General features: G+C 38.1%; 1 protein-coding gene across 1 annotated transcript in view; it reads left to right on the top strand.

Moving 5' to 3' along the window:
• The window catches only part of LOC137384323 (protein sidekick-2-like), a 506,965-nt gene that overhangs the window by 151,748 nt on the left and 339,705 nt on the right, over positions 1–15,512 (top strand). The window contains exon 4 of the mRNA XM_068058191.1: positions 5,945–6,078. Coding sequence (XP_067914292.1) covers positions 5,945–6,078 — 134 coding nt within the window. The remainder of the gene's footprint in view (positions 1–5,944; positions 6,079–15,512) is intronic.

Genomic DNA, 15,512 nt, shown 5'->3' with positions numbered 1-15,512 from the left:
AATGGTGCAAGCAGGCATGCATTTAATTCTACTTAAACTGAGTACATATATAATAAATATATACTTTTAAAAGGTGTGTTTATATTGCAGGTGTATGCTTGTGTGCAGTATGTTTCCTATTGCACAATGCACAGGCTTTGTATCCAGATTCGTTCACCAGAGTTGAAAAGGGAACAAACACATAGTTTCCACAGTGTTCATGGATCATTTCCCATAATCACTTTGCTTTTGTTATTTCTATTTTATAACCAGTTCTGTAGTGATTTTATCTGCGTATCTTGCAGGAGTATGAATGCATTACTAGTTATTAAAATGAGACAGTTGGGCATTCTGTTTGCTGGATTTGACACTGAATTGAGTTAAATCTACACCCTGAGATCAACCAAAGCTTTTCCCAAATAGATTCGCACAGCAATTGAATAAAAGTTAATGCTTCAACGTCCTCAACACAAGAATTTCCAATCACTGCTGGAGGAAGTCTCTGGTAGCCTGTAGTTGTTCCCAAATTTACATTTAGAAATAATGCCACATTCAGAATGATGGAGCCTCAGTTGCCTGAGCTGATATAGGCACTGGCTGATTTTACTTGCTGGTTGATGTTGCAGTGACACAAAGTCTGGATAATTTACTACAGGAAACGGAATGGTCCGCAAACATAAGTAACTTCCATCAAGAAAAACCTTGTGGAATGAATCCTGAGGGCTTGTTGGGTAAATGTATCATCTGCTGTGCTGCTGAGCCACACAGACAAGCAGGACCTTTGATCCTTTAACTATGTAAGAGTGCTACGTTAGCCCTGGTGTTTGTGGGTAGGGAGGGAAAAAAGATCTATAAGTCCATTGTGGTTAGCTATCCATTGACCTCTGCTGGAAAGTTTATGAATGGGCATGGGATGAGAACAGGATCAGATTCAGCTTTAACATACACACGGTCAAATATTCTCCCAGTACTCACTTGTTGCATTCACATTCAAGGACTTGTGTCAGGCACAGGAGGCCTGCTGGAATTCATGGAGTCATGTGTCAATTGTGAGACAGTGTCTGTAGGAGAAGAGGAGACTAAGTCGGATAAAGTTGAGGCAAAAGATTCAAAACAATCCCTTAGGTAGACGAGGGCTACCAACAGAGCTTTGCAAAGATGCTGTTTTACCAACGAGTCACATTTTATTCAACGACAACCACCACCACCACTACCAGCATCTTTTTATATAATTACAAACTACTATCTTGGGTTGCTCTCCTCCCTCATCCCGGAAGTAAACGTAAGGTTAGTTCAGGAAAGATTTGGCCATATATTTATGTGAAATCTCAAAGATCACATTTAATGCATTTACACTTTATTGTAACATTGTACTTAATTAATATTCACAGGAGTGTAATCGAAAAAGACTCAGATAATTCTGACTAGAATTCAGTTTGTAATTTGAAAAGTGATGTCAACTGCAGTGGTATCCTGAAAACAAAATTTTAATAAAGGCATACAAATTCTGGGCAAATTTAAATTTTGCACAGTTAAACTGAGATTGCTCAGTCTTATCAGGACTGCATTCTGTAGAGAGAGAAAAGAGGTGCAACAGGACAAAAAGGATTTTACATTAAAATTATCAGGCTTTTGCAGGCATCTGTCTTTGTCAAGCTGTCATTTTACCATGAAAAGAGTGAGACGAGCACTGCTGTCACAAATGTCAGCAGTTGCATTCAGGACAAATTATCCAATACTTTGTGCAGTGCTGATTGCTTTGTTTCTCATTACGGCATTATTCAACTTTGTGCAGATGTGCTTATGCAGTTGTGTGTGTGGGAGTGTGTGTGGGTATCAAGCTGGGAAATAGAAATTTCCAACCAGTGACAACATAAAAATCTCTGGTCAAGTGTGCCACACAACAAACAGAATGCAGTGTGCCACCAACATTGACCTGTGAATAGGTCCAGCCACAGAAGAACGCCTCTTACTGTACCAGTCTGACACATTGCACATGCATTCTTGCTTGTTTTCTCTTTCTCTATGCTTGTAGTTTTCTGAATGAGACAACTGTCTCTACTTACATTCCAGTTTACAGACAAAACTGTTCCGATTTGTTGGCCAAGCACATTGACGGACAAAAAGGTGAGTGGATGTTTGGTAGAAGATGTATTATGTTTTTTTCCTTTATTCCTACATCAACATGTTTATACACATGTATAAACTAAAGAAAATGTAGATTAAGAAACAAGTTTGACAGTGGTCAAGGCTAGTGTAATGCCGATGTATCATCAATAATTTAATGATGGAGCAATTTGGATTTAAGGAACTTTTTTACTTGCTGCTAATAAAAATGTTGGTTCAGAAGAGCAATGCTGCATCAACTTCAATGCCCTGCTCTCCCTGTTTAGCTTACTTCACCTGGCCCTGCTTCCCATAAGCCACAAAATTGAGAACATGGAGAACCACTGTACACATTTAGCACAATAACACGGGACTTAGCAACAGGGTGTCATTGGTATGAGCTATCATGATATGAGCCTTATTTTTAGCTGGCCAGAAGTGGACCCAGTGATACTGGGTAAGGTTCATGAAAAGTGGGTCTCCATTGCTACTGGAACAGCAAAGGTTGCACCAGCTGCATGCTTCGAATATGAAAGTGCCTCATATTTAGATGAGGTGTGAAATGTGTAGAATCATTTTAAATTTGCTTAGTGTGTGCCTAATAGATGGTCTGATTTTAAATTCTATAATAAACAAGTTATATTAAGCAGGATGATAATCACTGCACATCACTGTAATACTCTAAAGAGCCTAGTTCTGCTGATTTTAAATAGACAATTAAAGATTATTAAATTGAAGTTTTTAACGGTAATTAGTCCTCATGTAATTACCCAAACTCCTTCCCACCACCACTTACAATCTAAAAATCTCACGCCATCCTTTTCAAATCCAGCAGAACTCTTTTATATTGAAATATTCCACATTTCTGATAAATGTTTTCAAGAGTCAGTTAATTACATTAAATGATTGACATTTTTACAAAATTCAGAGCTCAGCTAATTTAAGTTGCATTAATAGACATTAATTACATTTATGGTATTATGCAAAAGATAACTACATCACAGGACATGAATGAGCAGTACAGCTGAATAAAATACTGTGGCTGTACAAATTACAGTGACCTGCTGATAGTACACTGCATGCCTAGGTTACGTGTATTGCCAGGTGTGGAAGAATAACTTTTTTTTATTAGTTTGTGGGTGTTGTTGGCTAGACCAGCATTTATTGCCCATCCCTAATTGCCCTTGAACTGAGTGGCCATTTCAGAGGGCATTTTAAGAGTCAACCACATTGTTGTGGGTCTGGAGTCACATGTAATGACAGCAAATTTCCTAAAGGACATCAGCAAAGCCTGATGGTTTTTACAACAATTGACAATGGTTTCATGGTCACCATTAGACTAGCTGTTTAATTCCCAGATTAATTGATATCAGATTTCGCCATCTGCTGTGGTGGGATTTGAACCCATGTCCCCAGAGCAGTAGCCTGGGTCTCTAGGTTACTAGTCCAGTGACATTACCACTACATCACTGCCTCCCCCACTCTGATATACTAGCTATAATATCTTGGTAACTCAGATGGAATTTGTTAAGTTGATCTTTTAATTTTGAATGTCATACAATGTGGTATTCAGGAGCAATTGAAATAAACTTTTGAAAATGTTCCAGCAGAGTAGTATCTAAAATGTAGAACCAGTTCAAAAAGGAAGCTGTTATTGTATTCAGATTAGCAACAAGGAATTGACTTATTGTTGCACTGTCAGCTTCTCAAATAGACCTTTACTGTGCTCTGATATCAGTCCATCTGCTGGCTCCAAAGGAAAACGTATCTGATGTGAGCAAAGAATCTCAATGCACCCACTTACTCCAATTATACAGATTTGTTCATCCAATATAATACATTATATATATTGTTATGAAGGTGCTTCTATTTTTTAATTTATTTTTGAGGATTTCTGTGTTAGAATTGTGGAGATGGATTCATTGGAGAACTGAAATAATTCCATAGATGCTGGACTTTTTTTTTTTAAAGTTTGCCCAAAGGACACTTGAAGTCTTTTTTGAAAATAACCTTTACTGTAAGTCACATGCCTTAAGCTCAATAAACAACAGAAACCTTGGTGACTTGGGGGAGATGTTTACAGAGGAGTGACGTGTCACAATTTATGAGGGTCAGGAGGTTTTGACTTGCTGTTTGGTTTCACTTCTGAGATATTGTTTTGGTTCAGTTGGGGTGTGGACTGTGTTTGAAAGCAGTTGGAGATCAACCTGCTACAAGAGATACACCCAGCTTGCCTCCTTCCTCTTGACTATGTGAAATGCCGTGTTTCTCCTAAGGAGCTCCTGGAAAGCCTGCCAGATTCATTCTGTATGCCTCCTGAAAAGAACTGCTCTAGAAAAGATCCCAGTGACCTGTCTATGTGTACTCGGATGCCAGACTGTGTGCCATTTTTGGACACAACATATCTCATCGGTTTTCTTCAAGGAATAACAAGTATTTGGCCAAAGTATTCTTTTTTTGTGTTTTTTTTATAAAAGAGCTCTGCAGAGAAAATCTCATTATTTTTCAGTTAACCTGTCTGTGTGCGTGTGAGTGAGAGGAGATAAGGTAAAAAGGGAACTTTCATATTTCAATCTGTGTGTTAATGCTTCACTTTGATACTGGAAAAGTTAGGGATAAAGTGTAGAGTATATGATTGAACTGTATCAGTAACTGGATAAACATTTAAATATACGTTGTGACCTGTGGAGAAGTGGAACTAGAAAAGACAGTGTACTGCTCCTGCCTCGGTTGTAACTATACATATATATATAAAGAACAGTTCAAATAGAAGCAGTTCTGTCACAGTCTTGGCTACAAGTGTGCATTTGATTGAGGCTTTCTATTCTGGTCACCAGACCTTCCCTGATGATTGGGAAATTCCCATACAGGCAAATGATCAGGAAGTCGCATGCAAGAAAAAAACCTTAGACAGAAATGTAACCAATCTGTGCTACTGAAGTTAATGTTAATATTACTGCTCCAATGCTACTACCTTTGGAGGCACCAGAGAAAACCATTTCTACACGTGGATATCGGTGGCCCTGCAATATCACATGATTTACCTTATGGCTTGAACACTGATTGTGTCCTGCCAACAATCACCCTGACTTCAACAACAAGCTCTGCAAGGGAAATATAAAATTAAATAAAAAGTCCTGATGCAAGGTAATTAATGCTGAGCACATGATGTGGGTAATCTATTTCCTTGTGAGCTAGAGACAACAGCATTTATCAGAACTCTCATCATGTATGGTATAAAATATTTTTGTTTAGGATTTTATGTTGAATATGTTTACATATACTAATAATCTAAATGAACATTTAAGTGAGAAATGGCATAAAATTTTGGAAGTTTGATATTTTTCCGTGCAGTTTGTAGAAATTCTGATTCAAGCAGGAAAAATCTAAGTGTGGTAATTAGGTATTTAAGATTCAACCCGTTTACTGTTTTAACCAAAATAAAGTTAAACACTAAAGTGATCTCTGAAAATCTTCTTACTTTGTGTTATTTTCATCAAGTTTGTATCCTCATGTGATGGTAACTTTCTTGTGAAGACAAACAATCTGGACTGGAGCTGTTAACACAAAGTACCAGATTTCAGTGAGACGCAAACACATCAAACCATCATTGTGGGATTTTCACCTCAGAGAAGAAACTCTGATCAAAAATCTTCACTTCCAAATACCAGGAATCTTGGTTTGTGTTATCGACCATATACAAGAGTTGTTAAAACTATGACTTCCAAAGAAATAATGTCTCTGTGACTCCAGACCATGATGTGCACAAAGAACATTACAGACTTGCAAGACAACATGGGCACATTTCATTCTTCCCAAGCTTTCCCATTTTTCATTTTTCCCCCATTTGTCCCAACAGAGCTATTACAATGGAAAACACACTCGTCATCCTGTCGACAGTGGCCCCTGATACAGGAAGATACTACGTGCAGGCGGTAAATGACAAAAATGGAGAAAACAAAACCAGCCAGCCCATTACCTTGACTGTGGAAAGTAAGTGACACAGAGACTGAAATTATGTTGTGAATAGTGAGTATTCATCAGTAAATTATATGATGAATGAAAAGTAGCCAGCAACACCATACAAATGCTAAAATCAAAGTATGATACACAGAAGCTCACATAAAGTATGTGTCAAGAATCATACAATAAAATATCACTTCAGGCCAGTCCGAATCAATATGCCATATGATGAATGAAATCTTAAAATAAAAAGTCAATATCAAGTGACACTTATGCAAAAATTCACTATTAAACAAAGACTATGGAATGAATCTGTTATTAAAAGGTGGTGCTCACATTCATCATTAAACAACCTTGCATTAATATCTGTGTTAAAAATAAGAAATGCTGGAACCACTCAGCAGGTCTGGCAGCATCTGTGAAAAGAGAAGCAGAGTTAACGTTTCGGGTCAGTGACCCTTCTTCTGCATCCGCAGTATTTTGCTTTTATTAATATCTGTGTACTTGGTCAATGCATGCAAGAGAGTAATTCTTGGATGAGGAATTTTTTAAAAATGACTTCCACTCACTGAATAATGTATAAATATTTTATTGAGTGACAGTGTGCTTTTTATAGATAGTGGTTTATAAAATAGTGTCATCAAGATTACCTCGATGATCTCTTAATCCTTTTGCATAAATTGTATTTACATGAAATATATAATCAGCTTACTGTTAACATCATACTGTCTTGGCCAGAGGATTAATAATTTATATGAAATTTCTGTTATCCTTATCAATTTTAAGTAGTTTCTATCCTTTTGTTTCAAACAGATGTATTCATATAGGCTCCAACTCAACACAGTCCTCTTAATAATCAATGCCATTTGTGGTGTTTTACCATAGATCAATAAGTAGTGTAATGAGGCATTTCAGAACACCAAGCTATGTTAATTAAAGTGGTCAGATCCCCACTGGTAAGTTATAGGTGAGGAACAGGGAATTTAGCAGCAGATCAGTGATTATGGATAATGAGTAATCTGTTCATCCTGAGTCAAGAGCTTAACTCTAGAGGTGGAATACCAAGCAATTATTGGCAGACAGGTTTGAGCCAAGTACTCACATAAGTATCTAGTTTTCTGATCCATTTTGATTTATTTTTGTTGACAAATGTAAAGTTATCTGTGAATTTGCAGTTTCCTCTTTTGATGGATGGGATTATAATGTACCAATCATTTTTATCTATTTATTTCAGGATTCTTTTCCTAATAAACCAGTTGCATGGGCATTATTGATTGCTTAAATTTGAACTATATGAAACTGACCTAAAATTAACAGATCAGGAGAAAGGAGTCTTGAAGATTTAACTTCCTTTGTTGTGGTTTTTCTTTGTTTTTACTGTGGCTGGTCTGAAGATGTGTTTCCCAGGCTTACTTTGTGGAATTATAGACCTACCCCTTTCAGGAAGTCCAGTTATGTAGAAGGTGTTAGAGTAAAACAGAATGATTGAAAACTAACATGAGAGAATGCAGTCTGAGGAGAGAACATTCAATGTGCTATTTTCTTCCATTATTGTTTTTTTTTGTGATATAATGTATTTTATTTTTACTTGCACTGGATTGCAATCTGCTTCTATTTTCATTTTGTTAACACCACTTTTCATTGCAATCATGGCCAGGAAACTTCATGGCAATGAGAGTGGGGTAAGCTTGTTTGGAGAATGTAAATGTCCTCATTCCATTCCCTCAGTCACACTGGGACAGATATATGTGACAATACCTTGTTCTACAGTTATCACTGCTAACACCCAATTTTATATAAGAGCTAGATATGAAACTATTGTTGTACCAAGGCAAGCATATTATCCTTTTTTAATTAATCATTAATGAAGGACAGCTCCATATTCTAGAAAATTGTGAGGTAGGAGAAGAGAAATATATTACTCTGTTATTTTACACATTCATTTATTTTTCTTGTCATATGATTACAATGAAACTGACTTTAGAATCAATTATTTGCCTTTCAAATGAAATCCTTTGGAAATGAAAGAATAGTGATACAGTTTGTGATCAATACAAATTTTTTATTAATGTAGCAGTGCTACTATAATGCTGAATTTCAAATTGATTGCATACATGCAGTGTGACTTTGCCTTCTTAACCAATCAGGTTGACTGCAGTTTAGTAGCTTTGACATTTACTTTAGATCTTGGTTTCCTAATCTCAAAGCACAAAATGAGGTGAAAAATCCCTGCCCGTCCCTTGTACTCTTCACTAAATTATGAATTTTAAAGAGCTCTGTGCTGGTCTCCAGATTGCAGATGATCCTGTCAGCTTCCTGCAGAATTTAATTTGAGTAAATCTCCACAGACTGACATAACAGTTTAGTATTTTAAGGGTTGTTCAGACAAATCTGTGACAGCCAAAGTTCATCCCATCTAAAGACATCATTTGTTCTTTATTGTTAGGTATTTGATAACAATGATGCATAGAAGAATCATCCATTAATGTTCTTTCCAACCTGAGGAAAATTTTATAAAGTCTCAACCAAGCATATATGCTGATATGGAAAGCCAGTACAAGTTGACAGAGCCCCAAAATGCTAGCGACTCAAAAGTAGCCTTGAATAAAAGATAAGACAAGTGAAAATAAGTATATTCCTGAAAGTGTAACGAGTAACTTTAAAATATAGGTACACCTAATATGTCTTTAACTGTAAGCCTAAAAAGGAATGCAAGTATTGAAGTCACAAGATTGATTTCTAACATCACCCCAACCAATAATTTGGTACTTTATTTGCTACATTTTACAGTATTTTATAATGGTCAGTGAAAATAACATTATAAAAAAGAAGGGACTTTTGCAAAATGTATTTGTAAACTTCTCCAGTAGTCATTTTTGGTGATTTATTTTTAAAAGATTTTTGACGAAGTACCTGGAGATAATCTTTTACTGGGAGGAAAATGTTTCAATTCACCTTTTTAAAACAAAATATCTATAGTAAATAGCAATTCAAACCCATTTCGAAACCACTGTTCCAGTCAGGGCTGTAGGCTTTGAATTTAGAATTGTAATAGCCCTTCCAAATGTTGTTCACCACCTAAATGCATTTCTAAAAGAGCTTGGGGTTTGCATACATTGGAAGAATTTGAATTTTTACATTACAAGTGATTAATTTGAGTTAACTTCAATACTTTGGTATTTCAAATTTGCTTATTTAATTCTTTTAAGATTAAAAATCTAGGTTCGTTGGAATTTCAATAGACCAAACTGAGTTCACTTCTCTAAAGCATCGTTCCCAGTTTCTTTGTCCTATCCCAGGTGATCCCAACTTCATTTCCCCCTCTTCAAGGCTTTTCTTTGTCCTGTTTCTGAACAAAATGCTGCTGCTGACTTCTCTCTGTCTTCTCTCTCAATCTGCTTTAGGCTTTTGTTTCTTCCCTGCACCAACTAGCCCCATACTGCTTCTGGATTTTGTCTTTCCCTTATGTGCCCACCAACATGTTGCTGGCTTCATCGAACACCCCATTTCCAAATGGTGCTGTTGGCTTATCCTCCCTCCATAAATGCTACTGCTGGCTTCTATTTTCCTCCCCCCAAGTTCTACTGGTACTATTTTCTCCACAGCTACTGCTTCTGACTTTTCTCTCTCACTTCAAGCGATGCTGCTTAAGGCGTCAGCTGTAGCTCAGTGGTAGAACTCTTGTCTCTGCATCAGAATGTTGTGGGTTCAAGCCCCACCCGAGGGTCTTAAACACACAATCTAGGCTGGCACTTCAGTGCAATACTCACCAGAGTGCTGCACTGTCTGAGGTGCCATCTTTCAGAAGAGACATTAAACTGAGGCCACACTCACCCTCTCAAGTGGGCGTAAAGATCCTGTGACCCTTTTTCAGGAAGCATAGTTCTTTCAGTGCCCTGGCCAACAGTTGTCCCTCAAACAACATCACTGCTAAATATATGATGTATGGATTATTTGCCTGTAATCTGCTAAAAAAGAAAAGGAAGAAAAAAGGTTGAAATTACTCTAGTGCCCATTGTATGATACCATAACCCTGCATTTTCCATGTTTTCATCTGATTGACCTGTTTCCTCTGTTTCACCTCTTGTCCATCACTCAGGAATCCATAACACAACATTAATAAAAATGAACAAGTAACAATAAATTACTGACAAAAAATATAAAGTCAAGTGTGCATTAATTTAAGGCTGTACTATAATCTTAATTTTCAGTTAATAAACAGTTTAATGTTTATTAAAGCAATTCATGGTGTCAAAAAAACGCTAACTTGAGTTACTGTCTCATAATTTACTGCTGAACACCTGCTTACTTCCATTTCCCATAATATGAGGCCTTAACCTCAGTTAGGTTTTTGGGAAAGTCATTAAGCAGGTGGAGAGGGTGGAAGCAAGAGAGTAGTCTACCCATAGAACACACCTGTACATAGACAGAGAGGTAAACTGGCAGATGATTGGAAACAGATGTTTTAGGTAGGGAATATTGCATGGCACCGTGAGATCTAATGAGGTGTGAGAAAATAATTTACAAACCACAGGGAGGGAAGAAAATACAGTTTATTTGTTATACTTATTTTGTCACCTTGGGCTAAAAGGATGACAACTAAGTGGTCCTCATGAGAGCCACAATGACAATTCATCCCTTACATCAACAACTCATCCCCTTTTGAGAACCTTTTTGGGTGTTGTACAAAGCTTGTAATATAATTTCTTTTTCTTTCTAGTTCAGTTGCAATATTAAATGTACAACACAGTGCACATAAATCAGATATTTATATTGTGAAATTGTTAAAATGAAAGTCCACTTTGAATATGATTGTGTGCTGAATGATGATTGCATTAGGACAGCTGCCTCCTCACTGGAGGACAGACTTCAAAATGTTATACATCTGGTTGATAAATATATAAAGGAAAGGTGTGGGAGAGAGGATTTATAAGAAATTAAATTGAGAACAAAAATGATACTTTTTTTCCCCTTTTTGATTAAGTCATGATCAAACATGTTACAGTTAAATGAAATGTTGACTCCCACATTAAACAAGTTCATCTTCTTCAATTTGACACAGTTAACCTTTTGGTTTCTGTGTGATGATTTTGGCACCTTCTCTCCAGAAAGCAATTATCTGTCTATTCCTTTCTCTCACTATCTGTTGGCACCTGATTCAGTTCTCTCACACTCAAATAAAGTAGAAACTTGAGACTCATTAGCCTAGGTGCTCCTCTCAATCTCCCCTCATTAACGACCAAACAAAAATAGAGGCTGGAAGGCCCAGTGTCAGAAAGCAAAGGATAGACACCTCTGCATTTGTGGCAGCCGGCAGAGGACAGAAAGCAGCCTGAGGGAACCAGGTTGAATAATGTGAGCTGCCTGTGTTCAATAACTTGGGACAGCAAGTCTCCTTCCCCAGGGGTGGAGGGGGAGAGAAAGCAGGGGAAATTAATTTTAGATTAATTTAAAGGGGTTCTCTATTCAGTGCTTGTCTTAAGCACTTTGCAAATATTAATTCACCTACATTTAATGGACAGGAATTGCATGGGGATGCCAGTATTAAGCTAAAGAATTGAATCTTTTAAAGTCCAGAATATGCAAATTTGCTCTAATTGTTTTGGAGGAAAATGTAACAAATCTTATTATATTACACAGATAGCTCTCAATTATTTAATTTAGTATGAAGATATAAATGACTCCATGATCTTGTGCCATAGGTTTGCACCCAAGGTTTTAAATGGGCTGAGTTTTCGGTGTTTGCGGGACACCACCCAAAGGCTATGACAAAAGCAAAATACTGCAGATGCTGGAAATCTGAAATAAAAACAATAAATGCTGGAAAACACTCAGCAGGCCAGGCAGCATCTGTGGAAAAAGAAACTGTGCTGATGTTTCAGATCAATGACATTTCATCAGAACAGTTCCATGGAAGGAGGAACTGGAGGGTAATTAAATAGACAGTCCCCTCATTCCTCAGCAGACAGTTGCAGAACAGCACAGGTAATGGCCAGAGAAGAGTTCACCTAGTTGAACAATGCAGAGAGGAATGAGGAGGGCAGAAAATCCCTTTTATTATTGTAAAAGCAGAATCATTTTGAATGAAAAAAAATGTAAATGGCTGCATAAAAATTAATAGTTGCACATTTAGGCCTGGAGCTTCTGTTGGATTGTGCTGGTTTGTTATGGTGCAATTCATTTGATATAGACATAATCTGAGCAAAAGATTACAGAATTTTAAGTGCAAATTGCGTTCAACGCCACTCTTGTTTCGGCGACCTTTTGTTTTAAAATCAGCATGTTAGAAGCCTAGAAACTGGCCAAACCCCCAGGGTTAGTTAATCGCCATTGGGAGTTTCCACTAATTGCACTCATTTGTAGGCTTTCAAGCTGGCTGCTAAAGTTAAGCTGGATCTTTTGGGTGCAAGGATACTAATAGGTATGCTTTGAAAGACTCTGAATGATAGTAAATTAAGAAAATAAAATCAGGACTGACTATTATAGCCCAATTTAGCTAGAAAATAGGATTGTATATTTTTCATTTAAAATCAGACTACTTGCAGGTAGTGGATTGACACTGTTTTATTTTGTCATAAACCCATTTTCTGTACACTTGACCAAGATACCACAGTTAAGTAAATCAAGGAATATTTTTAACGCAAATTATTTTAATTACTTTTTAAAACGCTGCCCGAGTGTGCTGGTCCACAGTAGATATTGCGTTCATTGAAGTACAAATGAGTTTGAGTGAAAACTCAGGAAGAAAACAACACCTTTTCAAACGGACGCAACTTGCGCCGGAATCGCTAATTGTATCCAAAGTAGGAATTTTAAGCCAATATTTTTATGTATGTACGGGGGAGAGGGAGCTGGACAGCAAGGTACTACCAGTATTGTTTTTCAAAAAACCCATATCCAAATTCAAAGATTGCTAAAATATGCAAGCACTTCAGTCAGAGAGTATCACCACTGGTGTCTGAGTGCTTGGAATCAGATTAAGGAGGTGGATATCAGAAAATACACAGACTGGTGCTAAATCACTGTTGGAGTATTTCTGATAAAACACCTTGGACTGAATTTTATAAGCCCGCAGCGAGCAAAAAAAGGCCGCACGCCAAAGAGCTGCCTCGATTCCAATTGCTGCAGCTCATTTAAATAGCCGGGGCAGGCCGCCCCTGTTCACGTGGAGGGGGCGGGCTGTCCGTCCCCGGCAATGGCGTCAGCTGCCCGCGCAGAGGTGCTGACGCCATTTTTAAAGGGCTGTTTGACCTACTGGCAAATTTAAAGAAAGATTAAATAAATACATCTCTTTTGCCCTTCTCCCACACCCCAATAATTAAACTTTTTGCACTCCCCCCCCAAAACATCTTTACCATCTGACCTCCCCCACCTTCCAAATTGCATAAACTTTAAACCATAACCCTTCCCACCATCCCCTACATCCATGACACTAATTTGACTCCGCCTTTAACACTAATTTGACTCCTTGCCTGCTTCCTGCCAATGTTGCACCTTGTTTCTCCGGATGGGGATCCGAAGGCACATTGGCGGGGCATTAGACAGGAGAGTAATTAATTCAGGTATTTTAATTTATTTAAATATTTAAATTGTGATGCTATCACCAAGCAGCGGGGGCCACCACAAGGCCTCACTGCTGTTGGTAATATCAGGCCAGTCCGTGGCGGGCCTCATCTGGGGACATCTTCAGGCCCCCCCCACCACAGATCCCAATGTTGAGGACTCCTTAAAATCCAGCCCCATTTATAATTCTATTTTAATCAGTCCAAAGTTAGTTTCTTACATAAAGCTCAAGAAGGTGGCACATACAGAATTTTTAATCTATCAGGCCCCTGAGTAAGTGAAAATATGCTTTTACTTGCTGACTGAGCATATGCCTACCAGGGTCAAATATTCCTCTACTGCTGAGTTTTCTATTTTCTTTATTTAATCATTTTGTGGTCAAATCGGACGAGGTAGTTGCTTTTCAGGTTTATTTGCAAAGTGTCCCCCACATAGGTAACTATCTGGTGAGAAAATATACTGGTCTGAATTTTCCCACAGGCATCGGAAACCCGACATTGGGATCAGTGGCGGGTCTTGAGCCCGTGCATCAGAGCAACTGTTGAATGCAGCTTTACATGAGGCGGCCTTCTAATCCGCATTCACCATATAATTAAGGATGGCGGGTAGAACAGGGACACGGGAGGCCTGATGCGTGAGCTTGCAGGACTGGCTGGCCAGCAGCCCCACTGGGGGCCTCTTGACAAGGATGATTTTGGCCGTAGCTGTGGCCGCTTCAGCCTCGTGACACCATCATGGGGCATGGAGAGTAGGCTCCGATAACCCTCGACCTCCCGCTGGGAGGCCACCTCCAAATCATTGCCAGGCTCCCATCTCAGCGCGGAGCCTGTCACACTGGGACAATTCCCGTTGTGTGGGAAATTGGCCCTTAAGTGGCTCTTAATTGCCTTGATTGAATGCCCGCCACTGTGGAGTGGGTTACTCATTCCTGTGGCAGCCTGAGGTGGGACAGTGTCAGGGATCTGTCCTGATGTAGTTTTCCACTACTTTCCCAGCCTCCCTTGCCTGCAAACCTACCTCCAAGGGGCCAGGGGGATTCTGGCCGCTGTTTCTATCAAATGGCCTGAAATTGAAAATCCAAAATATTTCCTGCTTTCGCACATTGCATTCAGTATTGTTAACTGAATTCAATTTGAACTGTACATTCTTGTTAGAGGGAGTTTTTTATTTAAGATGGAATGTCATATATTTACAAATCGCATTATACAGTTGACCTCTCTGTAACGTGTTCCATCACTTCTTCTATTTCTATAACTCACCAAAGTACAGTAAGGTTAAACCAATAACAGGAAGCAGTAGATTACATTTTTTTTTAAATTCCAGTACGTTAAAAATTATGTGGTTAAAAAATACCTGGTAGTACTTCAGCATAAATTCTTCATAAGTTATTTTGCTCTAAACAGATTATTTGTTCAGACACAAGCAGATCAGTCACTCTACAGAACTGAGTTTAATCAGGAACAAATTGGAACTTATTAAAATTTTACCAAAATAATTTGCCCGAAAATTGCCTGTCCTGATTTTTGTGAAGTGTGTGCAGATTTGATCAGAAATAAATTTGAATAAAATTCCTCCAGGATAAAAATAACCATGTGTTTATATTTGTGCTGCTGTCCCAGTTTGTTGTGCAGTCAGCAGGAGTTTGCATTCATATAGTTATATAACAAAAATGCAGATGAAACTTGTCAAGTTGAACATTTTCTTTACTTCAACAACAGCAATTTGTATTTGTACAGCACCTTCACTGTAGTAAAATGCCCAAGGCACTTCACAGGAGCATTATCAAACAAAATTTAACACCAAGCCACATAAGGAGATACTCGGGCAGATAACCAAAAGCTTTGTCAAGGAGGTAGGTTTTTAAAGAGTGTCTTATGTGGGGGAGAGGGGGGAGAGAAGGA

Source organism: Heterodontus francisci, chromosome 26, assembly GCF_036365525.1.
Source record: "Heterodontus francisci isolate sHetFra1 chromosome 26, sHetFra1.hap1, whole genome shotgun sequence".
Lineage (NCBI taxonomy): Eukaryota > Metazoa > Chordata > Chondrichthyes > Heterodontiformes > Heterodontidae > Heterodontus > Heterodontus francisci.
This window is presented reverse-complemented; position numbering and strand designations above follow the sequence as displayed.